Genomic DNA, 25,814 nt, shown 5'->3' with positions numbered 1-25,814 from the left:
TATTGAGGGTCCACCTGACGTGTGTGGTCCTAGATCTGAAGCGGGATCAGTCAACAGAGTTGTGTAATTTTTCCCCACCGGGCCATCCCCATCCCAGGGCGTTGGGATGTTTGTAATGAAATGCTGCAGATATGGGGCCGCCATCTGGGCTTCAAAAGGAGGGAAGCAAGGGCATGAAGGGGGTCCTGGATAACGACAAAGGGTCTGGTCGAGGGCCTGGAGTGAGAGGACTAGGGTCAATGTACTTGAAGGGGAGAGGGCAGTAAACAGAGAGGGGGGTAGATGAGCTTCAGATTGTGCAGATGGGGCCTTATTGATTTTCTCCTCCAACTGAAAAAAGCACTAACCAAGTGAAACCTTTATGATCAAGGTGATGTTGCTTTTGGCTTCCTGAAGGAAAACGCTTTCTGATTATATCACTGGTTTGGTTAGGGTTGGTTTGGCTAGTAGAGTTGGAGTCAGTGGGAATTTCACAGTTGATTCCGGTATGAAATGAGTGCCTTTATGCTTTGTTACAAGGAAGCACTACAGCAAACAGGGGAAACCTGTAAATTGTTTTGACACCAATATGGAGAGATACATTTGGCTTTAACTTTTCACATACGTTTCATGATGCCAATATTAAAATAAGAAAATGCTCATTTCGTAATGAATGGAAATTTTCTCACGAATTTGGTATCCTCAGCAACTTTAGAGAATAAAAGGGTTTCTCTGGGAGTGTACGTAAAAAAGGAATTAATTTAAGCGAGGATATTTTGCTGTTAAGGATTTAAAAGTAAGCATAAAAAAAACCCTTCATTATAAAATTTTTTATTCCACCGCCTTGCCATTTAAAATTCCAAGAATATAAGCAAATATCGTCCAACGTCAGAAGTAGATTCAGGGTGACCATCTTCAGTGTTTAGTGACTTAATAGTATCATGGGAAGGTTCAATTCATTAAAAAGAGTAATCAAGTTTCATTTGCATAATAATCAAGATAGGGTACAGAATTACATTTTCACTTGGCTTATACAATTCCATTTTCTCCAACCGGAAGCTGTGTAGGATCCAGGCCCACTTTCTTCATGGACACGGCCACGTCAAACAAATAGTCGTAACACTCACACCTAGAAAAGAGAAAGCAAAGAACGGAAGCTCTTAGTGAAAGAGAGTTCTCCAGCCCTCCCACATTTCTCCTCTCCATCAGGCTAAGCCGGCTCCTAGTGCATTGTTTTTTTCTCAATTCCAGGCCAGATTTTTCTCATTTTGCCCCCAGCATTATTAAAACATGGAAAGGAATCATTTTGAATCATGCAACCATATTACATGCATCTCAGGAAATAAAAGGGAGTTTAAAATATACTACTTACATAAATTTAAATTTTTTACTCTGTGTCACTTTTTAAATTTTTTTTTTTTTTCAACGTTTATTTATTTTTGGGACAGAGAGAGACAGAGCATGAACGGGGGAGGAGCAGAGAGAGAGGGAGACACAGAATCGGAAACAGGCTCCAGGCTCTGAGCCATCAGCCCAGAGCCTGATGCGGGGCTCGAACTCACGGACCGCGAGATCGTGACCTGGCTGAAGTCGGACGCTTAACCGACTGCGCCACCCAGGCGCCCCGACTCTGTGTCACTTTTTGAAATAAATGTAGCAAATCATTATTAACTTGGGTGCCTTATTCTCCCTTCTAGCCTTACACTTGGGAGAAAAAGAGCTGTTTCCTTCTCCTTTGTATCAAGTGCATAGTGTCTCGCCAAATAACAGCTTGTCCAATAAATATTTTGTAATAAATGAATACATAATGCAAATCAAGTATCTAGAAATAACAGACTTAAATTTAAATTTTTTAAAATGTTTTTATTCATTTTTTAAAAAAAAATTTTTTTAACGTTTATTTATTTTTGAGACAGAGAGAGACAGAGCATGAACAGGGGAGGGGCAGAGAGAGAGGGAGACACAGAATCTGAAACAGGCTCCAGGCTCTGAGCGGTCAGTACAGAGCCTGACGCGGGGCTCGAACTCACGGACCGTGAGATCATGACCTGAGCCGAAGTATGACGCTTAACTGACCAAGCCACCCAGGCACCCCTGTTTTTATTCATTTTTGAGACAGAGAGAGAGACAGAGCATGAGCAGGAGAGGGGCAGGGCAAGAGGGAGACAAAGAATCCAAAGCAGGCTCCAGGCTCCGAGCTGTCAGCACAGAGCCCGGCACAGGGCTTGAACTCACGAACCGTGAGATCATGACCTGAGCCGAAGTTGGACGCTTAACCGACTGAGCCACCCAGGCGCCCCCAGATGACTTAAATTTAAACCACTTTGACCAATAACACACAAAAAAGTCGTACTTCCTTTCAAATCATGAAACACACTTCATTCCCTCTTCACATCTGGAGTATAGTGACTTGTCCCAAATGCCCTTTGATGGATACTTACATGGTTTTGGCCTTCTCCCAGGTTTCTCCCCAGACGTACACTCCATGACGCCTGACCAGGACCGCGCAGGAGTCTGGGTATTCATTTATTGCGCGAGCCATTCGTTCTTTGAGGTCTTTCTCCTCAGGTGTATTCTCAATAATGGGTACCACTAACATATCATCATACCTATGGGACAAAACAAGCCATTTTTCGCGCTAAAGCAAATAAAGGTATTCATATGTAAAATTTACAATTTTTTTCACGGACCAACTAGACATTCTCTTTGTATCTGAAAGCCACTCCACGTTATGAACAAGATTTTGCATGTTATTCTGTATATCTTGCATAGAGAGCTGTATCAAAAGACGCCTTGGGAATTTGGCAGGTATTATTCTACGTGGCAGAAATTTGTATAGGATACCAAAACCTAACAAAGAAATTATCAAGATCATACAAGTATTTCCTTGAGGCAGAGACAATCATAGTATTTTTAGTAGGAGATGAGAAATGATAGATCCGAGAACCAGAAACATAGAAAGGATTAACAATTGCACTACATATTAAGTATGGATTTTCCAAAGATACAAAATCATTTTATTTTATCTCTGCAAGACCTCAAAGGGTCTCAGGCAAATAAATATAGACGGGTGTGGTTTATAGTACTGGGTTAGCAAGAACCTTCTGGAAATAACTATTAAAGGTGTGATAGTCCTTGGGGCGCCTGGGTGGCGCAGTCGGTTAAGCGTCCGACTTCAGCTCAGGTCACGATCTCGCGGTCCGTGAGTTCGAGCCCCGCGTCGGGCTCAGGGCTGATGGCTCAGAGCCTGGAGCCTGTTTCCGATTCTGTGTCTCCCTCTCTCTCTGCCCCTCCCCCGTTCATGCTCTGTCTCTCTCTGTCCCAAAAATAAATAAAAACGTTGAAAAAAAATTTAAAAAAAAAAAAAAAAAAAAAAAAAAGGTGTGATAGTCCTTTCAGAACATTCTCAAGTCTGTGGCCTTAGAACTTCTTTTACTTCCACCTGTTTTCAGTAAATACATGTGATAAAACCAGAATATGCATTTCCTTTCTGTTCATGTAATAATATTTACGCAAATAACTTAGACACTGGTAAAATTACGTCTGTCTCTGAGGTCATTTATATCCAAACTCGGACATGTTTTCCCTTTTACATAAATTTCTCTTCCCTTGTTAAAGGAACATCTCCTTTTTCGCTACCTCTATAATGGCCAAACTTAACAACAACAAAAGAAGTTCTAAGTAAAGTTTTACCAAAAATTGCTACTTTAGGGCAGGTATAGGCTAAAGAGCTGTCATGTGATAAACAGCCTGGCCAACCACTACCAGCAGCATTATGGAGATGTTTATTATTTCACTTAAGTGAAATAGAGGTAATTGAAGGATATTCTTAAAATATGGGAAGAATGAATTGCTAGCCCCAAATCTTTTTCTTTTTTTTTTTAATCTTTACTTATTTTTGAGAGAGAGAGACAGAGTGCAAGCAGGGGAGGGGCAGGGAGAGAGGGAGACAGAATCCGAAGCAGGGTCCAGGTTCTGAGCCCCTGACGTGGGGCTCGAACTCACAAAATGCGAGTTGATGACCTGAGCCGAAGTCAGACGTTTAACGGACTGAGCCAGCCAGACGCCCCCCAGATCTTTCCTAATGTTGGCCAAGAGAATCACAAACATATATTTTCCTCTAGCATACACTGAAAAGTCAGACATCTTTTCCTGAGTCAAATAATATCACAGCAAAATGAGACCTGAAATTCAACCCAAGCCACCCACTTTACAGACTGAACACTATTCCTTCTGAGTCAAATGAGGAACAGAGCCAAGATGGTCCTCTGACCTCTAAACAGTGTGCTTTTCACTCTGCCACAGGCCACCCGTGTTGCTGCAGGAAGGAAGGACAACCACACTTACATACATACGGTAACCTCCCCTGAGGAGAATTAGGTGTGTATTTGAAAGTTTTTGTTTTTCAAGCTGGACTTAAAAAATACAGAGCATCAAAACCCTCCTTTGTTCCTTCGTCCAGCCTTCACTGCCCCTTCTTTTGAAAACTGGACTCTTAGGATTCTCCCCAAATTCTGAAGAAAGATCACTGCCTCCTGAGCTGTGATAATGACCCTGTTACTGACTTCCCAGCCAGGATCAAATAGAATAGCAAAAGACATTTCAAAAAGGTTTGTATTCTTTAAAATCAGAAACGTTTAAAGTGATCTATGAAGCGTGTATGTTACGATGCATAAAAAGTGGCATGTCTTGATTCGGGCCATTCTTTTTCTCACAGAATTCCAGAAGGCTCTCTGCTGTCCCTCTACCCGCCCTTTCACGCCTCCTTCTCACCTGCTTTTATTTCTTCACCAAAGCAACCAAACGCTGCTGAAATTACTAGCACACACAATGCCTCTCCTTGGAGACCCAGAATGGAAAGGCAATGTGGGGCTATCCTTTCCTTAGTATGTACACTTTCATAATTTAAACATTTCACTTTTGTAAATAGATATTCTGCAGTGCTGAGTAATGCTGTAGGCATACAATAAATAGTAACTAAAATCAAGTCATATTAAGTTCCCAGCACACTAGTTTAAACATGTACTTGGATTCTACTACGTGGATTAACAATAAGATACTGCTGTTAAGAACACTTTAGAAAAACTGGCACCCGTTTCCTCTAAGCAAGGTAAGGTAGGATCAGGCCCTTTGGCAAATTAAGCAGCTCAGGAATAAGAATGCCAGTACATTCAAATGAAATGCTTAGCTTGTACCTGAACACTGAGAACGCATTTCTTCCCATCCCTGTATTCTAGATTGGCGAACATTTTGGTGGGCTGGCGGATTTGGTTGATTTTATCTAGAAGGCCTCCATTCTATACCATCTATGCCACTTTCCATACTGAAAAATTATAAAAATACATAGATCTACTTAACTGAAATAATCGTAAATATGAGAATATTCTAGAAATACTAAATTTGAAAAAATTAAAAATTTGTTTTAATTTATTATTTTTTTTATTTTTGAGAGCACGAGAGAGAGATAGAGCATGAGCAGGGGAGAGGCAGAGAGAGAGGGAGACACATGTCCAAAGCAGGCTCCAGGCTCTGAGCTGTCGGCACAGAGCCCGATGTGGGGCTTGAACTCATTTATTTAATGTTAAATAAATTTTAACATTTATTTATTTTTGAGAGAGAGACAGAGTGCAAGCAGGGGAGGGGCAGAGAGAGAGGGAGACATAGACTCTGAAGCAGGCTCCAGGCTCTGGGCTGACAGCCCAGAGCCCGACACGGGTCTTGAACTCACGAATTGCAAGATCATGACCTGAGCTCAAGTCAGATGTTTAACCGACACAGGCTCCCCTAGACATACTAAATTAAATCAAGATGAAGCTTCAGTCAGGGCTGAAGCTTCCTGGAGACAAAATGAAGGTGAGGGGACCACGCTCTCAGGGTGCTTCCATACAGGAACATAATCTTTCCATCTCTATGGAAAGCTCAGCCAAGGGCTTTCCACTTAACTCTGACAAACGGTTTCATTATTCATGTTGCTAATAATTTACCAAGGCTGGGGTGGTGGTGGGGAGGAGGAAGGGTGGCGTCTGATTTGTGTCACTGAGAACAGATCTGGAAGTGTTAATATTAAGTGGGGTATTACTTAACATAGATCCCACAACATCTCATTAAAGGCATAAAAAAGATCAGTAGCCTCTTTATCAAAAGACAGAAAAAATACTTTTGAAATTACTTAAGCAAAAATAGAAAAAAAATACCTGTAATACCCTCCCGATGTACATTTCCTTATTCCTTTTATCATCTCTTGATGTGTAATTTTAAACTCTCGTCCTGGAAAGAGAAGGGTGGCCATGACAGCTGCTTTTGAGTGGGTATGAATCACTGCACCTGCTCCTGGAGGAGGGAGAAGAAAGTCACATACTCAGGGAACACAAAATGATACCTTTAAAAATATATATATGATATGTGACATATAGTATATATATAACATATATATTATAGGGGCGCCTGGGTGGCGCAGTCGGTTAAGCGTCCGACTTCAGCCAGGTCACGATCTCTCGGTCCGTGAGTTCGAGCCCCGCGTCGGGCTCTGGGCTGATGGCTCAGAGCCTGGAGCCTGTTTCCGATTCTGTGTCTCCCTCTCTCTCTGCCCCTCCCCCGTTCATGCTCTGTCTCTCTCTGTCCCAAAAATAAATAAACGTTGAAAAAAAAAAATTTAAAAAAAAAAACAAAAACATATATATTATATATCACATATCATATATATATTATATATCACATACACTTATTTGTATATGATGATGACCTTGTTTTTCTTGGCATGGAATAATAAGTTGGCAGTAGACAGGAGGGGAGGGATGGAGGTAGGAAGAGAGAAATACTAACAGAAGCTGCAAAGCTGCAAAAAGCATTTAAACTTTATCAGCATCAGGGCAATGCACAATACACATGCTTAAGAAATAGCTTTTAGATGGTCTGAAGTGTAACTAGAATAATCATGGAGATCATAGTCCAATATTCCCATTTAATTAGGAGTTCCTCTGTGCCAGGCACTGGGCAAATCCCCATTATGTGTGATCTCTTGATCTTGAGTCCCCCACAACAACAGAGATGTCAATTCTATCTCCCCGACTTAATGGTCAAGGAAACGGGGGTTCAGAGATGTTAAATCACTTGTCTGCGGTTCGCAGATAGCAGTGGTGGCACTTGGGTTTAAACCGCGGTCATGGTGACCCTTAATCATGGAGTTAGGCTTCAGAGTGCGGGCCATGTCTCGGTGGCATCGGGGTTGCAGGGTTTTAAGGTACAGTGTAACAGATTTACCTAAAAAAGGATTTGTATGCTATAAAATTCAGTAATGGCTATTTTTGCAATTGGAAGTTTATTTCACTTTATGCTGGGAGAGATGTTTCATGCTGTTAGCATCTGTTCCTGAGATTTTATGCTGTCGGGAGCAGCTGACAGTATCCGGGAACAGAACACAGCATGAGACCATGCTCAGAACAGATTTCATTCAGGTGCTATAAAAAGCATGGTTGTAATGACTTTATTGCTCTGGTGTTTCAGGTATAATTTTCTATTTTCACACTGTCCTCTAGGCTCAACCTTTCCAGACTGGTTTGCTATCACAAATTCTGGGAATTGAAATAAGACTCCTACTTTTATCATATGGTACACTAAAAAAAAAAAAAGAGAGAGAGAGAGAGAGAGAGAGACAGCACTATTCCCACTAAAAGTAAAGGCCACAATTTTCCCTCACTTGTAATCTTACTTACCTTCTACAAGTTCCCAGAGGTAGACCTCTACCCCAGAAGTAGGCATCTGATTGTAAATATAGTGTTGTCAGTCAACCTGACAATCTAGTGGAGTCATACTAGGTTGGAATTCTGGCCCCAGTACTCACTAGCTATTTATTTCAGGAAAATCTCCCAGAGCCTCTGTCCTGTCGTATATAAAATGGAGTCACAGTGGACCTTCCACGTGGGCTGATGTGAGCACTGAAAGTGTTAACATAATTAAAGTTCTTGCACACAGTAGGTGTTCGAGAAATGTTAACTACAACAATACTTACAATTATTTAGAAAACCTACTCTGTAGCAAATAGTTCTTTATGGTGAATACATTTTCTGCCTACCTCTCATTGTGTAAGCATTCATGAAAAGAGGAGTGCACTGGCTTTTTTTAAGATTCTTATGCGGCAGAGGTCCACTTATGTCCTGTTCATTGATGTCACAAACAAACATGTCTTCAGGCTGTTTGTAGAGGGGGGCAGAGAAGAAAAAAAAGGCTTATACGATATCAATTAGAAGTGTCCCCTTTCTGGTGTGTGTGTGCTAAGATGTATGTATGCATATTTAACCCATCTTTTAAATATTCATATAATTGTTTCTCTTCCAAAATGTTTTAGCCATTTTGAGAAATAAAAACTGTTTTCTACTGATAAAAATATTCTCAAGAGAGCTGCAATTCTTCCTTTAGAATTTGAAGAAACAATTGATATGGAAAATTTCATATGCATGTAATGACACTTCATCAACTTAGCTTCTTGGCTTTCCCCTGTCATTTCACAACTATATTTCAGAGAAACTCTACAAAGATATCATCATTCTAAGATGGGGGTTACAGTTTTTTCTTCATATGTCATCATAGGAGGAAAAATATAGAGTAGAATTTTCTTATCTCCTGAGAAAGGGAACTCGTACTCAGACATGTTAATCTCAGTAAGGTATATTATTCTTAAAGTTGAAGTAATTAAGCAGATCCACAGATTTTTCCTAGTAGTGCATGCATACTTCTGACTTGTGACTTTCATTTGCCAGGGTTTATTATAAACTACAATATAAATGTCTTATTAATGAAGGATTATGCCTTAGGAGTTAAGTGTTATGTTTAAATTTTCAGCACTCCAGCATTAATATGGAATGAGACTTCTCAAAAATCTGAAATAAAGTTTTATAACTTAGATTGGAATAGCTTTGCTATTGTTTAATATGAGCCAGTTTGGTCCATTGAGACCATCAACGTGATCACCCTACCAGCCTGATAAAGACAGTGTTATAATGCTGCAAAATTATAATCACTTTGTAGTAGGACTTAAGATTGTGCCATTCACTTGTGCCCTCTAGAGGATGAATGACAATTCAAAAATATTAGTTGCATGGAGGTTCAACTTAAAAAAAAAATTTAATAGTTACTTAAGAAATGTTTATTGATTATTCATTTAAATTATCAATATAAGCCCCCCTCAAAACTTCTTTTAAAATTAATTCCATTTCACAAAACAATAATAATCAAGTAGAGAAGAAAAGAGCTTTGGGGTCAAGAAGGAACCTTTAACATACCTGAATCCGTTCCTTTTGCACTCCTGAAGGAGCAATGTAGATCTCATCGCTGGTAACACAAAATGTAGAAATTGGTATGTATTTAACTCTACTGTTCTGCTTTTGAACAAAGGCAAGTGTATTCTTACAGTCCAATCATCAATATTCTTTATAAATCAAATCACACAGAAAGCTGCTTGAATTAATTAATGATGTGTGCTGTATAGAAAGAATAACAAATTACTAATGCACTGTAATTACATTACAAACGTAATGCTGGTGATGCAGTAAAATGTTGGCAGTTTTCATATATATTTCTTTATTTCTGTTTACAGTGCAAAATCAATGGTAACCAGATTTTTATCTGGTTATGGGAAATAAAACAAGTCTTTGGCATCTTTAAGCATGAGATTGCAGTTTATCTCATTAAATGTAGAACAGTTATTACAAAATCCAATCAGGGGAAGATATGCTCATGAGCAGATGATCTCTGTCTCGCAAGGGATCAAGTTTAATTTTGGTGCTTGAAATGCTCTGCTTATAAAACATGAAGTTCAGGGACCCCTGCTGGACACCTTATTGAATTACAGCATTAACACTAAGCTACTTTTTGGGTGGAATATATGCTTCCTATTTGAAAAGCACATCTTTCTTGTGAAACTATTTGGTAATAAAGCTGAAACAACTGTGGAAAGTTAAAAATACGGATAAAAGGCACGGTTCCATCTGGAGATGTGTCTGTTACAGAATGTTGTGCTAGGGGAGATGCTATAATGTACCATTTGTCACAAAGTACTCTCAAATTTGATTGGGAAATTAATAATCTTCTCTAAATTCTCTCCAGCCTCAACAAAGGTCCTTTGTCTCCTTTGTCAGTTTCAGTGGCTCCCAGAAGGTAGTAAAGAGCTGCCACATACATGCGATTGAAAGAAATACCAGCACCTGAATGCTCCAGCTTCTGCCGCTGAGACATGGATGTAGGGACACTGGTTCCTGGTGAAAAATGAGGATGATGGCCTATATTGAGTCAGGCCATCAATCCAGTTATTAATAAACCCATAGACTTGTAACTGACAAAAATGAAAGTTCCTTTAAGGGTCCACTGGTAAACTAAGATCTGGAAAAGAAATGTCTGGTAATGGGAGTGAAATCCAAACCACAGTAAGCTACATTCAGTTGTTTTCATGAAATAGCTCGCTTTAGAGCTTTGTTGCATAAAAAAACCCACGACATAAGAAAACAGAGTGGCACTCCTCTGGAACCAGTGGAATCAGAGGGATCATACAGTTAGAAAGAGTTCTTTGCAAATACCGGGGATCCAAATCTCCTTTCCTTATGTAACATGGAAGAAATTCTAGACTCATGTGTGATATATAGTCAGTGGACTTGTAGGGTAAGTCTTCTTGTGTGGGGAGAAATGTATGCAGTCCTGGGAACAGACCCAAATAAAGTTTAAAACAGCCTGTTAGTAAATACACTCCATCTACAAAGTGGGAAAATCCAGGGTATTGTTTATTCAAGGGATTTCGTAATCTGAATCTGTTTTTATTGCTCCCTTTGTGAAAACAAAACTGATCAACTTTGGGTAATTAAAAGATTAGCTAAATATGTTTTAGAAAAAATATATATTTACATCTACAAAGAAGGAGGTACCTGGATAAAAATGTAAAGATGATAGAAACTCTATTTTATTTTTGAGAGAGAGCGTGGGGGAGGGGGAGAGGGAGAGAGAACCTTAAGCAGGTTCCATGCCCAGCACAGAGCCTGATCTCAGGACCCTGAGGTCATGACCTGAGCCAAAATCCAGAGTTGGACACTTAACTGATGAGCCGTCCAGGTGCCCCGAGAGCCTTTATTTTAGGAGGGAAATGTGCCAAAGACTAAAAGGGAAGTATTTACTTGGTGCCGTAAGCCACAAACAAAAAGCATTTTGCATCTGAAGTATTAAGTTTTGAAATTTATTTCTCGGTACTGCCTGCTCTTTCACTATTCCATAAGGAGGGAAACAAAATTCAAGAGTTCAAAATACATCTATGTTCAGTTGTGTCTATTTTTATTTACTGCCTAGCTATTTAAAAAATTTAAATCTAGGGGCACCTGGGCGGTTCAGTTGCACGTCTGACTTTGGCTCAGGTCATGATCTCGTGGTTCCTGAGTTCAAGCCTCCCATTGGGCTCACTGCTGTAGCTCAGAGCCTGTAGCTCAGATCCCTCAGGGGATCCTCTGTCACCCTCTGTCTGCCCCTCCTGTTTGTGGTCTCTCAAAAAAATTTTTTTTTAAAAATTTAAATCATAATATACCTCACATATCTTGTCTACACTACAGGTTTATCAAATTTAATTTTAATAGCATGAATAGGACTGGTGTCTCTGACACGTTTCAGTATCACACCATGAAAACAGGAAATGCGGGGCACCTGGGTGGCTCAGTCGGTTGAGCGTCCAACTCCAGCTCAGGTCATGATCTCACACTCTGTGAGTTCGAGCCCCGCGTCGGGCTCTGTGCTGTCAGCTCAGAGCCTGGAGCCTGCTTCAGATTCTGTGTCTCCCTCTCTCTCTGTCCCTCCCTTGCTCATGCTCTGTCTCTCTCGGTCTCAAAAATAAATTAATAAAAACATTAAAAAAAATTAAAAAACAAAAAACAAAAAACAGGAAATGCTAAATGTGAATGGTGGTGCCCCAACCTAAATACAATGGCTGTTGAGTGTCTTGGAATTGCTTCGATTACTGTCATTTTCTTGCTCTTCTATTTCCTCCTTCTGATTTAACTCTCATATGTATCTTAAGCTGTCTTTTATACACATCTTTTGGTACCACACACAAGTAGTATAATCTAAAATGGTATCAGCCAAACCTTGGAATCAGTAAATAATTTTGTATCTCCAAACATAATCTATTGGGTTTGTCCTTCATTCCAAATTTATTTGCTTTAAGCATCAAAGAAAACCTAACTTTCACCTATAACATGAGAATAACATAGCAAAAAGTTAATGATGTGGGTTTATGAAGTCATTTAAATCCTAGGAAAAAAATTCAACATTTTACTACAAATTACCCATCTTATTTTGCAAAGCACACGTTTAATAACATTCCAAACAATGCCATAAAATTGGGGCTGTTTCCACCCGTGACCTCCAGGAGGAGCTCCTCACCCATTAAGAACCTAACCAAGGACCAAACATTTTCACTTGACGCAATGTCCCCATAAATTGATTGTAGTGCTGTAAAAACCATTTAATTTTAAAAGGTGCCCCGTGAGTGTTTTAGGGTGACCACACACATTTTCAGTGCATGGGTTAGTAAACTTCTTCTAGAAAGAACATAGTCTTTTACGTCTTTATGATAAATAAATTTACTTTTGAGATTTGCATTCCATTTTCACTTTGCCATTTTTTTTTAATGTTTCTTTGTTTTGAGACAAAGAGTGAGGGAGAGAGAGCAAGCGAGCAGGGGAGGGGCAGAGGGAGAGGGGGAAAGGGAATCCCAAGCAGGCTCCACACTGACAGCATGGATCTCACGAACCATGAGATCATGACCTGAGCCAAAATTCAAGAGTCAAATACAACTGACAGAGCCACCCAGGTGCCCCATCACTGCCATTTATTTAAAGAGCCACTTCAAAAATGGTTATTTGAACTCAGTTTGATAGAAGTATTTTGTACATATTTGTACATACATAAATTTCTGCATATGCAAATAAAAAGCAGTTAACTAAAGGCAATGTTTAGAATAGGATTTATTATAAATATAGCTGAGAAACCAAATTATTGGGAACTCAACTAAAGAAACAACAGTGACAAATGTCATCATCTTAGTGACAAATGTCATTATCTTAGGCCTTTGCTCTGAACAGTCAACTTGAAAGCTTTGGCAAAATAATCTGAAAACCTGCCAAATGCTGAATTGGATTGATGGAGCACTGGGTTGACAGTCAGAGAGGAGGCACGGATGGATGTGCGATGCACCATGAGGCACATGACCTTTCCAGACTGCGTGCATCCCTATACATGGAACTGTGACAGCTGGGTCCATACTGACGTTGCCCACAGTTCAATTACTATTCCATGAGTTACTCGGTAATTTGAAGTAGATGAAATTTCACTGGTATCATCCTGTAGTATACCGAAAAATCTCTTTTGTTCTAAGCATTCTGATTAAATTTTCCATTCCATTCCTTTCTACGAAATGCAGCCCCCTTGGCGGTATTACCATATAGGTTCGATATTATATAAATGTTATATTAATTCAATTTTGTTAAAGAAAGTGAATTAGGATAAAGAAAGAAATCAAGTTACTCAGTTTAACATTCAGCCTCCAGATAGTACTATTCCTAAAACAGTTCAGGAGAAAAAAAACATTCATCCTATTCCAGAAACACTTGAAAGAATGAGTTTCTACAACTTGTATTTTCATTACTAATAGTCACTTGTTTCTTTAACTTCTTGGAGGAAAGACACTGAACATACCTAATGAACAAGTAAAATTCTTTCTGTTTCAACCAGTGTTTCTTGTTTTATTGTCTGAGCAACAAAGACCAGCAGGTGCTATCCATGAATGATGATACATGATGCACTTGGAAAGGCATAATGTCGTCTTTTGACTTAATAAAATGTAATTTTTAGTACTTTTGATGGTTCGTAATCTGTGTTTAAGTGACTTTAAAATATGTATCTGAACCCTTGAAACAAATCCTGCTTACCTAGAAAGGACCCTTTTTTTTTTTAATTTTATTTTAAATTTTTTTAAATTTACATCCAAATTAGTTAGTATATATATAGTGCAACAATGATTTCAGGAGTAGATTCCTTAGTTCCCCTTACCCATTACCCCATCCCCCCTCCCACAATCCCTCCAGTAACCCTCTGTTTGTTCTCCATATTTATGAGTCTCTTATGTTTTGTCCTCCTCCCTGTTTTTATATTATGTTTGTTTCCCTTCCCTTATGTTCATCTGTTTTGTCTCTTAAAGTCCTCCTATGAGTGAAGTCATATGATATTTGTCTTTCTCGGACTGACTAATTTCACTTAGCATAATACCCTCCAGTTCCATCCACGTAGTTGCAAATGGCAAGATTTCATTCTTTTTGATTGCTGAGTAATACTCTATTTTGTGTATATGTATATATATATATATACACATACACACACATATACACACACAAAATATATATATATATATACACACAAAATATATATATATATATTCACCACATTTTCTTTATCCATTCATCCATCGATGGACATTTGGGCTCTTTCCATACTTTGGCTATTGTTGATAGTGCTGCTATAAACTTGGGGGTGCATGTGTCCCTTCGAAACACCACACCTGTATCCCTTGGATAAATGCCTCGTAGTGCAATTCCTGGGTCGTAGGGTAGTTCTAGTTTTAGTTTTTTGAGGAACCTCCATACGGTTTTCCAGAGTGGCTGCACCAGCTTGCATTCCCAAGAAGGGACCCTTTCTAATTCCAGACATAGAAACATACTGGCAGTGTGCAATTTAACTTTGGGACTCCAAAGACCAAGTCCCAGATTATTCTGTTTAGAAATTGTGATTCTTAAATCCTTAGGTATTTATTGTATATACAACTTCTACACACTTGTCATTCAGTTACACAAATACTGATTTCTCCACTTAGAAACTAGATACTTTCACTATCACATAAAACTGAGTACCAGTGGTTCTTTGTACATAACACATATTAGGCTCTTCATGGGCTACTTACGTGGAGAATTCTCAGAAATGACATCAGGCAGAAACTTACCCATGTTTCAGGCTAATTCCTCCTCCAGTCCCAGTGACCCAGCCCAAGTGGTAAAACTGTTTGCAAAGCTCTGGGATCAGGTATCTTGGATGTTCCTTGTCCTTAAAAAGAAGATAAGGATTTTTCAAACAGACATTATATTATTGGGTGACTTTTCCAGCTGACATCTTTGCTAAGAAGCCAAGAAAATCTACTATATAGAGAGGGTACCATGAGGGAGAAAACTATTATGAAACATACTTTGTTTTTTAAAGTTTTTATAAAACTTTTTTTTTCATGTTTATTTTTGAAGGAGAGAGAGAGACAGAGTGTGAGCTGGGGAGGGGCAGAAGAGAGGGAGACACAGAATCCAAAGCAGGCTCCATGCTCTGAGCTGTCAGCACGGAGCCCGATGTGGGGCTCGAACCCACGAGTTATGAGGTCATCACGTGAGCTGAAGTCAGACACTTAACTGACTGAGCCACTCAGGTGCCCCCATAATTTGTTTTTGATGTTTAGAAAGTGGATCTATGTTATTTGGCAACCTGGAATTATTCAGGATAGGGCCATATAGTCCAACACTATGGAATAGGCTATAAGAACAAGGTGGGGAAATGCCCAGTAAATAATGCAAAGCATCTACTGCAATGGCTGAAATAAAATAGAATTTAGTGCTGAAAGGAACATGTTTTGGTCTGTCCAGCAAATTTCATTACACAAAACATCTTATTCAGTTAAGTCATGATATACATATATATGACAGCTATTTGTTCATATTCTGTGTTGGTCTGATTTTATTTTTATTCTAAAATGTCTTTTCTCCATAGTGATTACATTGTTTTTGCTTATTACAAAATCAATATATATTCACTATGGAATATAACGTCAAGAAAAAAACATAGAAAGGACTCACTCAGAAGCAATCACAAGTAATACTTTCTGGGCCCATTTGTATGAAGATATGTGTGTATAGGAACAAATGTATATATGCTGGGATGAACATAGAGCTTTTATTCATGTATTTTTATTGAAGTATAATTGACATACAACATTATATTAGTTTCAAGTGGATAACATAAAGAGTAGGTATCTGTATATATTGTAAGTGATCAGCACAATAAATCTAGTTAAAGTAAGAGCTTATTTTTATTAAGTCTAATGATTACTTCTTTAGGAATAAAAAAATATGATGTTTCCCCATTTTTTAAAGTTAAAGTTAATAAAACCCAAAACAATAATGAAATGCAATGAATTCCATTTCTGGCAGTATGAAATCTAACTTTTACCTTGAAAACAACTGAAAATGTTGAGTACTTTTTTTTTCCTGAATAAAGTTTAAAACAAAATTTCAAATTAAATTGCTGAGCTAGCAAAAAAGTAAAGAAGGCTTCACAGTGGCCATAAAAGAAACCAGGGTGGGGGCTCCTGGGTGGCTCAGTCAGTTAAGCATCCAACTCTTGATTTCGGCTCAGGTCACGATCTCATGATTCGTGAAATTGAGCCCCACATTCGGCTGTGTACTGCCAGCGGGGAGCCTGCCTGGGATTCTCTCTCCCCTCTCTGCCCCTCTCCTGCTTGTGCAAGCTCACTCTCTCTCTCAAAATAAATAAACATTAAAAAAAAAAAAATAGTTGTTAAAAAAAAAAGAAACCAGAGTGAGTCTACCCCGGAGGGAAGCTCTGAAGCCATTTCCCTGAAGGTATTTGCAGATCTCTGGTGAGCTTGACCTTCAATTTTGATAGCTATGCAAGCTGTCAGATATACAAAATAAACCCTAGGGTGTGCTCAGAATGGGGTACCTAATAGAAAATCCCTCCATAGGCTTGAAACCAGATAAGAGGTTATACCCCCCAGGTAAGGGTAAACAAGAAATAGACCCTCTGTGCACAAAAGCACAGCTGGGAAGCTTGCCTGTACAAATCTTGGCACTGGATAAAGGGGAGAAATACCTTTGGGTCCAGAGAGGGCTGACTCTTGAGCACACCAAATTTTTAGCTACTTCACTGGCTTTCTGAAATTATAGTGTTTTCCCCGATTCACTGTTAATATTTTACATACACTTTGTATTTTATCATAAATAATAGTTTAATGGAGTAGACTTCAAAATGTAAAATTAAGAACACGGGAATGTTAAAATTTTTTAAAGTTCTGACTCAACACAGGCTTAGGAGTTAACGGACATAAAGTCAAACCTTCGTTACACTATTTATTGCTTATATGACTATGGGTTTCGGTTTACTAATCTACAAAATGAGAATATTATGAGGAGTAAAAAGAGATACAGTGCTACAGGCTCCCAGGTAAAGAGTGAATAAGTTTTTTTAAAAATGAGAAAAAATGGAGATAAAGCATCCAGGACAATGTGTGACAATGTTAGTTTCCCTCCCATTTTTTTCGATGTTATGTTAGTTTTTTCAATGTACAATAAACTCTGACAATTCCACATATTAGGCAATGCTCGCCACAGTAAATGCAGTTACCATCTGTCACCATACAGTGTTATTACATTATTGACTATATTCCCTATGCTGTACTTTTCATCCCTATGACTTATTTATTTTATAATTGGAAGTTTTACCTCCCTCCCATTTAAAGTGCTAAAAATTCTGGAATTGAAACTAATAATAAAGCTGTGTTGGTTTTCCTTATATCTGTCCCTACAAAATCTAGCCAGAATTATCCATGCCTTGTATAATTTGCCATTTTCTTTTTTAGTGATACAAATGATATTTTATATATTAAAGAACAGATAAGGAGAAAACTCCTACAGTTTTCCAATCCTTAAAACCATCCATTTGCACAGAAAGTTGCAAACATTATAGAAAAGAGTCTGTTATGGGTCTCCCCCTTCCCTTTTGTCTTCCAGTCCTGAGTTATTGTAGCAACTAGCCAGCTTCATACTACAGTGATAACCATGATAAGGCCGTTCCTGTTAATAAAGTTTCATTCATTTGTTCATACCCACAAAATTTCAATTTTAGGAAATTGCAGCAGTGGGAACTAACAGATATATTTGGTAAAAATGCAATCATCTAAATTGTTCAGGATGGTAAGAAAGTTAAGTATCAGAATGTATATTTCACTAAGAATTGACAAGAAGCTTAGTTAATATTTACTTCTCCCCTGAATGTCAATAATATTACTTATCTGTTACTATTATGTCTGGGTTTGTAAGAATTTTGAAACACATAACTGAAGATAGATTGCAATCAACTTCTGACAGTAGAGGTCCTATAGTGTGAGGGAGAAACATTTAACAGTATTTTGTATATAGCAAAAACATTAAAGCCTAAAAAGTTTTTGAAGCAAGACTTAATTTTTCCGATTTTTCAGTCCCGTTATTTTATGGAAATCAGTTTCACTGTCACTGAAATACTTGCTCACAGCCAACAAGGATTCTACTCCCCTCCCCCACCTTTTCTTTCAATTGAAGCATAAGAGAGGTACTGCTTGGACAGAGGTTTGCCTGGGGGACTCTCAAAACAAATATAAAATAAACACGTGTCAAATATATTATTTAACCCATCGGCTAGTGAGGGAACCAGAAACATGATACTGCTGTGTCCAAAGAGAAGGCAAAACATCACCCATATAAGTAATTAGGAATTCTGGATTTATAAATGAGGAAAAACTGGACAGTATCCACCAGGCAGCAGCGAACTGAATGTCCAGAATGCAGCCTGCATTTCTAGGGTCAGTAATCATCTGCATTACTGTCAGATTCTACAATTACAGAGTTGCACAATAGCTCAAAGATAGCCCGTGACACCTAGTGATCTTTTCTGCTCATTTCAGTCTTTCAAAATTCTTGACACTGGCCCAAGGGAGGGACTGGATTCAGACACGGCCAAGTTGTCGGCATTTTTTCAGTCTCTGGGCTTTGTTTCTCTCTGCACATCTCCTTCTCCTCTCCGTGCGTACTGGCTTTCTTTGCAACTTTACCTCCACTGACCCTATTTCTCCCTTCCACTTTCACCACACTTACAAACTCTTTTTCACGCCAGTTAGGCACTGACTGGAAGAAATGAGAAGGCGTGGAGGCTTGCTTCAGCTTTGACCCCCAACTAGCTGAATGCCCTAAGGCAAGTCCGTGACCCTTTCTGGGTATCAGTTTCCTTATGCTAATAATCTGGATCAGTGATTTCCAGACTTCTGATTTTCAAAACCAGAGTTTGTAGGGGCGCCTGGGTGGCTCAGTCGGTTGAGAGTCCGACTTCGGCTCCGGTCACGATCTCACCGTTTGTGGGTTTGAGCCTCACATCAGGCTCTGTGCTGACAGCTCAGAGCCTGGAGCCCGATTTGGATTGTGTCTCCCTTTCTCTCTGTCACTCCCTGACTCACGCCCTGTCTTCCTCTGTCTCTCAAAAATAAATAAACATTAAAAAAACATTTTTTTTAAACCAGGGTTTGTTGTTGCTGTTGTAGTTTAAATTTTAGGGACTGACATAAGGTTGCTAAGTTATAAAGGTAATTACATTTAACCATCTACTATCACTTTTTTCAAAAAAGAAAGTACATTTTAAAATTTTATTTAATTTTTTTTTAAGTTTATTTATTTTGAGAGAGACAGAGAGTGTGAGTGGAGGAGGGGGAGAGAGAGAATCCCAAGCAGGCTCCGCAATGCCAGCACAGAGCCCGATGCAGTGCTTGAACTCACGAAACCAAGAGATCATAACCTGAGCCGAAAGCAAGAGTTGGACACTTAACCAACTGAGCCCCCCAGGCGACGCCCAAAAAGTACATTTTTAACATAAAGAAAAGAGTAGGAAGGTTCATCTCAAAATAAAAGGTTGTCCTTTAAACCGAATGTGTTAATTTTGTGAAATTCACTTTTTGATTGTCCTTATTTTCTTATTTTGCAACAGTTGAGTAAAAACTCTTTCAAGGACTCATTTGGGGAGGAATAAGGTTATCTGTCCCTATTTGGTCTCCTTGCCTACAATTTCTCCTTTCTCTCCCTCTTCTCTAGCTTACCCTCCTCTCTCCCACGAGCACTAAAAGAATATACTGCTTTGATCACTGCACCCCATCCCTCCAATCACTTACTGCTCAGGTGCACCTCCTTGGTCTGTTATTTAAGTCCTTCTGCTTTCTTGCCCCAATTTTACTTTTTGCCCATTTTCTTTCAGTCCATTTTGATACAAATCTCTCAGTTCTATTCAACTTAGTTGTAGTCAGCTTCCAGGATGGCTCTTTGTGATCTCTGCCTCCTGGTATTCACACCCCGCGGTGTAGGCCCTTCTCACATCGTACTAGGGCTGCGTGGCCAACGGACTACAGTAGTACAGGGGAAGTGACAGCGTGTCACTTCTGAGATTAGGATATAAGACACTATGGCTTTGGTCTTGGTTGCTCTCTGGGGGAGCAAGCCAGCGGCTACATGGAGAGGGTACTCAGCCTACACAGAAGGCCGTGTGGTGAAGAATTGGAGGTGTATGGACAATAATCAGTGAGAAATGGAGGCCCGCCAACGATACTGTGGCATGCCTGCAGCTCCAGATGCCATCAGGCCTCGAGATGACAGTAGCTCCAGGGGACAGTTTGTCTGCCACCTTAGGAGAGACCCTGAGCCAGAACCTTGAGCCAAACTCCCCTAGACTCCTAATCCTCAAACTCTGCGAGACAGTCAGTGTTTGGGTTTTAAGCCCAAGTTTTGAGGTACTTGCTATGGAGAGCACTAGTTAACTAAGACATATTTTCTTTATAACCAAGTGCATCTTTTTTTTTTGCACTGTTATTGCTCGTGGTGGATTTTCAATTATTGAGACTCTGTCAGGCTCCTGCTTATCAGCGTTAACACCAGGCCCCCTATCGCTTCCCCTGTGATTCCTTCTGCCATCATCCCAGCAGGAAGCGATCGCTCCTTCCTCTAATCCCATGCCACAGCATTTGCTCTGTGTACCTGTCCTTTCTTTTTTTATTGTAGAGCCTTCTCATTCATTCATTTGGCAAACTTCTGCAGGCCCTGAAGAAATGAATAGGAGGAAGATAAAACCCTTGCCCTCAAGAAGCTTACAATCTAGTATAGAAGTTATGAAAGGACAAAGCAATACATAATACAGGGCAGTCCAAGGAAGCCACTTACCGGTGGGAGGAAGAAGCTAGCGGTGGGAGGGAGCAGGAGTCGGGCAAAGCTTCACAGAGGAGAGAAGGGTGAGTCAGGTCTCAATGAAGGATGGTGGGAGTATGCCAAGCATTCCCGGGCAATTCAGCCACTAACACTTGACAAAGTCCCTGCCCTAAAGAAATTTACATTCTGGGGGTAGTTTTAAAAGAGCAAAGAGAGGAATAAATTATACTAAGTAGGAAGAAGGAGGGGCGCCTGGGTGGCTCAGTCTTGTTGAGCGTCCAACTTTGGCTCAGGTCGGGATCCCCACTCTGAGTTCAAGCCCCGCGTCGGGCTCTGTGCTGACAGCTCAGAGCCTGGAGCCTGCTTCAGATTCTAGGTCTCCCTCTCTCTCTGCCCCTCCCCCGCTCATGCTCTCTGTCAAAAATATATAAACATTAAAAAAAATTTTTTTTTAAATAAGTAGGAAGAAGGAAACAAGGAACTTAAGAGAAACATAGCAGAGATTGATTTTGAATAAGGTGGTTAAGGAAAGCCTCTCTGAGCACTTGACAATCTAAAGGCCACAGAATGTGAAAAACAAACCAACAAACCAGTGTGTAATAAATGAATGTGCTTGCACACACAAGGTTTGTCTGGGGTGCGGCAAGCACTCCAGGCAGAGAAGACAGCAGATGTAAAGGCCCTGGAGTGAGACAGTGCTTAACACATTTGATGGAAAGAAGGCCAGGTGGCCGGAGCAGAGTGCTGACAAGGAAAGTGCCGAGAGAGGCAGATGAACTTGTAGGGGCCAGGTCACGCAGGGCCTTGGAAGCCATGCTGATGAGAACAGTCTGGCCGAGAGGGGGCTGATTCACAGTAAGAGAGGCAGGGAGAGGGACAGGAACAACTTCTGAATGTGAGAGGGGAGGCAGATCCTGTGCACAAGAGGAGAGATTGGGCTTCCGCCATCTTGAAAAATGAGAAGATGGGTTCCCGTTTCAGCAGGTCGCTAGGTTTTGTGGTAGGAAGGCAAGTAAGTTCATATCCGGTATCTTCTATTTTCTTACGTATAAACAAAGCCATCAGCTGAGGAACGATGTGGGGACGGGGTATGAGAGGCTTGAAAAGATAATAAAAGGTATAAACTAGTCCTCTCAGGGAGTGGGACAGTAAAGTACCGGGGAAACATGGGATGGTTGTTGGGCAGTGTTAAGGGTCAATTTGGGGTTGAAATCTTGAATATGAAGTGAGGCCGCTCAGTGCAGTTATGTAATTTTCTCTAGGAATGCAGCTCGGTGCGATCACAAAAACGATGGGTTCACTTTGGGTTTTTGCTAGGCCAACTATCTTTGTAAATTAGGTCAACCTTAAGTACGAATTGTTTTAATAGGTTGGGTGTGGAAGCCAGATCTTAGTGGGTTAAGAAGTGAATAAAACTTAGAGGCAGAGAATTCTTAAGACTCTTTCTTTTTTTTTTTTTTTTTTTTTTAAATTTTTTTTTTCAACGTTTATTTATTTTTGGGACAGAGAGAGACAGAGCATGAACGGGGGAGGGGCAGAGAGAGAGGGAGACACAGAATCGGAAACAGGCTCCAGGCTCTGAGCCATCAGCCCAGAGCCCGACGCGGGGCTCGAACTCACGGACCGCGAGATCGTGACCTGGCTGAAGTCGGACGCCCAACCGACTGCACCACCCAGGCGCCCCTTCTTAAGACTCTTTCAATAGTGTGGCTCTGAAGGGCCAGATAGGGAAACCAAAGGGAAAACTGGTTAATAACAGAGTTTTAGCATGTAAAGGAAACTCTGAAATAACCAGTTTTCCTTTCATGCTAAAAGGTAAAATTAGGGAAGGGGGAGAGATTAGCACCACAGGAAAGCAAAAGCCGAATAGGTCAATCTTTGTGGAGACAGAGCAGCTGGAATTAGACCAGGGAAATATTTATCTTAGGAGGAAGAAGAAAAGTAAGGAAGATATGTAATAATACGATTAATAACAAAAATAGTTAATATTTATTGAATACTTATTTTATGCCAGGTAGTATACTAAAAGCTTATATATACAACTTAATCCTTATAATAGCTATATTATGCTAAGAAAGATTGAGGCACTTGGGTGGCTCAGTTGGTTGGAGGTCCAATTCTTGATTTTGACTCAGGTCATGATGCCAGGTTTGTGGGATTCAGTCCCCGTGGAGCCTGCTTCATATTCTGTCTCCCTCTCTCTGTCTGTCCCTCCCCCATTCACTTGCTCTCTCTCTCTCTCTAAAAAAAAAAAAAGAAAGAAAGAAAGAAAGTAAAAAAAAGATTAATGCATCCAAAACTGCCCACGTGGCAACTGGCAGAACCAAGATTTTTGCTGGCAGTCAAATTCTAGATGTCTTGTTCTTAATCTTAACATTGTAACGTAGGTGGGAACAGGAAGAAATTGAAGTTAAGATGTTCACAACTAACAGCTTCATTTTCTTTGTGTTTCTGGAGGCGAAGTCACCTTCAAAGCAGGTTTGGGGGAAAGAATGAGAGGAGATGGTGAGGTCTGAGGATAGTCACTTCAGGTAATGTGGAGGTGTCCGGGAGCCAGCTGCAGTAGGACACAATAATATTTGTAGAGACACAAATGTGTGTAGTTGAGGGACACTCCCTCAAACCCCATCCCTTGGGGGTCTGCGTGGGAGGCATTTAAGTAAAGGCAATTAATTATTTGTAATCCAGTGTGATAGATCCTATGATGGGGGCTACGCAGAGAGAAGTGTCGGAGTAAAAAAAGAAAAGTCCTTCACCCCAAAGGGGTAAAGATGTACAGAACTGATGAGGTCAAGGGAAGGGTATTGAAAGGCCTTGTGTTACAATAACAGCAAAGAACAAGTATTTATTCAGGGTTGACATATATAGGACACTATGATATGTAAGGTAAAATTAAAAAATAGAAGTAGTTCTTGGTTTATTTCCCAGCTAAGCTTAGCTGCCTACAAAGTAGGGAACATGCTCTTGATATATACCTACCAGATAGTGCTTTGCCCAATAAACACTGTGAATTAAGATCACATCTCCTACATCGAGAAAAGTCCTGTATCAGAGCTTACGAACTGGTGGCTCACGGACCGAATGAAGCTTACTGGAAGTGGTTTATTTAAGTGCATATGCAAATCTGTTGTGGGTAGGGGAGCTCTGTAGCCTGGCAAGCACATTTAGGTGGTACTCACTAGTCAGCTCAACCCAGATCCCATGAAGGAATACAAGCTCCATGCCATCAGATGTACCAAAGTTTTAACAGAAGCCTAAAGTGCTCTGCATTTTGAAAGGTTGGCTAATATTTCTTATGAACAGTAAGTGAAGCAAACACAGCTGTTGGCCCAGCTGTCTGTTGGCCACGTTTGGTTTGAGAGGTCTTGTTTATTCTCAGATCCCTTGATAAAGGCTCTCTTTGATGCTCCTTTAGATAATATTTCACCAAGATTCACTTACTGGTGGCATGAACACACATGCTATCGAAACATCTTAGCAGAGATTCTATTAACAGGTTGCTTTCTGCAGTTTCCACGCACGCCTGCCTAGCCATCTGACCTGTATCCAACATCTTCCCCCTTTCTATCCAATTTTTCCTGTCCACCATTCCATCCTCACAGTTGTCTTTGCTAAGCTGTCTTTGCTTAGCTTTTGCTAAGCTGTGGGAGTATTCCCACAAGACTGACAAGTATTTCGCAATAAGATCTCCCACGTTACGACTTTCTTAACTGGGGCCTTCAGTCAGTCCTAAGAAAGAACAGGAGGAATAGGGGGCTAATTTTAGGGGGCTATCCCTGCCTCTTAAGCAGGGGTTCTCTCACTGTATTGTAATTGTTTACTCCTCTAGTTTTCCTCCAGATCGCAGGCCATTTGTCTTAATCCTCGCTGTATCCCTGGGCACACAGGTATTCCATAAAGCTGTTGGGGTGTATACCCAGTGAATGAAAAGCAGATGCAGCCCGAGGGTGGATTTTCCTTTGACTTCTGCTCAAGGATGACCATCCCATAATCACTCTAAACTGAGGCAGGCGGAGAGGGAAAGTGGGGGCTACTGAAGCACAGCCTCGGTTTGGCCACCGTCTCCCGAGCGCCTACTGCCTGCCAAACGTCGGGCTGATTGCCAGGGCGCAGAAAATAAGCTCGAGGGCAGTCTTAGCTCCATTTCCACTCCAGTGCCTCCTGTTGCCTCGTTTGCCCTGTACTCCCGGTAAGTTGTCTCAAAACACACTCAAGATGCGCAGCGCTCTCCTCCGTTATTTTCCCTTTTTCAGCGTTTGGCGCCCAGCGCCCGTCATCGGAGCCCAGCCTCGGGAACAGCGACTGCCGTGGCCTCGAACCGGCCTGCGGAGCCAGGGCGGCGGGTAGCAGGGGTGGCGTCCACACCGGTCCCAGGCCCCCCAGGTCGGCGCCCCGCTCCCGCCGCCGCACGCCACCTGTGCCTCAAGTCCGGGCAAACAGGGCACCCGCGGCCCCGCCCCTACCTTAGCGCCGCAGCGCTGCGAGCAGCAGTCTCCCTCCGGAGCGTGACAGCCCGACATGGCCCTGATGAGGGGAACCCACGGCCTCCTATCTTTGAGCGGCTTCGGGACCGAGGTGGGTCTGGGCTAAGAGCAGTCTGTGGCGTGACCACCGCTGCAATCGGGCGGCGCTGAGGGCAGCTCGGGGGCGGGTCCAAAAGGCGGAAGGCGGGTCTTGGAGGACCTCGCGGACCGTAGATCCAGAGGCGCGGCCTCCTGGCTGAGGGGCGGGGCCAACGAGGTTGGAGGCGGGACTAAGAGAACCTCT

General features: G+C 40.9%; 1 protein-coding gene across 1 annotated transcript; it reads right to left on the bottom strand.

The window, feature by feature from the left end:
- Positions 1–794: 794 nt before the first annotated feature.
- APIP (APAF1 interacting protein) lies at positions 795–25,793 on the bottom strand. Its single transcript, XM_025928564.2, has 7 exons — positions 25,511–25,793; positions 14,999–15,099; positions 9,258–9,306; positions 8,051–8,168; positions 6,174–6,309; positions 2,421–2,588; positions 795–1,108 (listed from the first exon to the last, which is right to left on the bottom strand). Exons 1-7 carry the CDS (start codon positions 25,565–25,567, stop codon positions 1,009–1,011), a joined length of 729 nt encoding a protein of 242 aa, XP_025784349.1. The 5' UTR covers positions 25,568–25,793; the 3' UTR covers positions 795–1,008.
- Positions 25,794–25,814: the final 21 nt, after the last annotated feature.

Source organism: Puma concolor, chromosome D1 (genome assembly GCF_028749965.1).
Source record: "Puma concolor isolate L17-30 chromosome D1, mPumCon1.1.hap2, whole genome shotgun sequence".
Lineage (NCBI taxonomy): Eukaryota > Metazoa > Chordata > Mammalia > Carnivora > Felidae > Puma > Puma concolor.
This window is presented reverse-complemented; position numbering and strand designations above follow the sequence as displayed.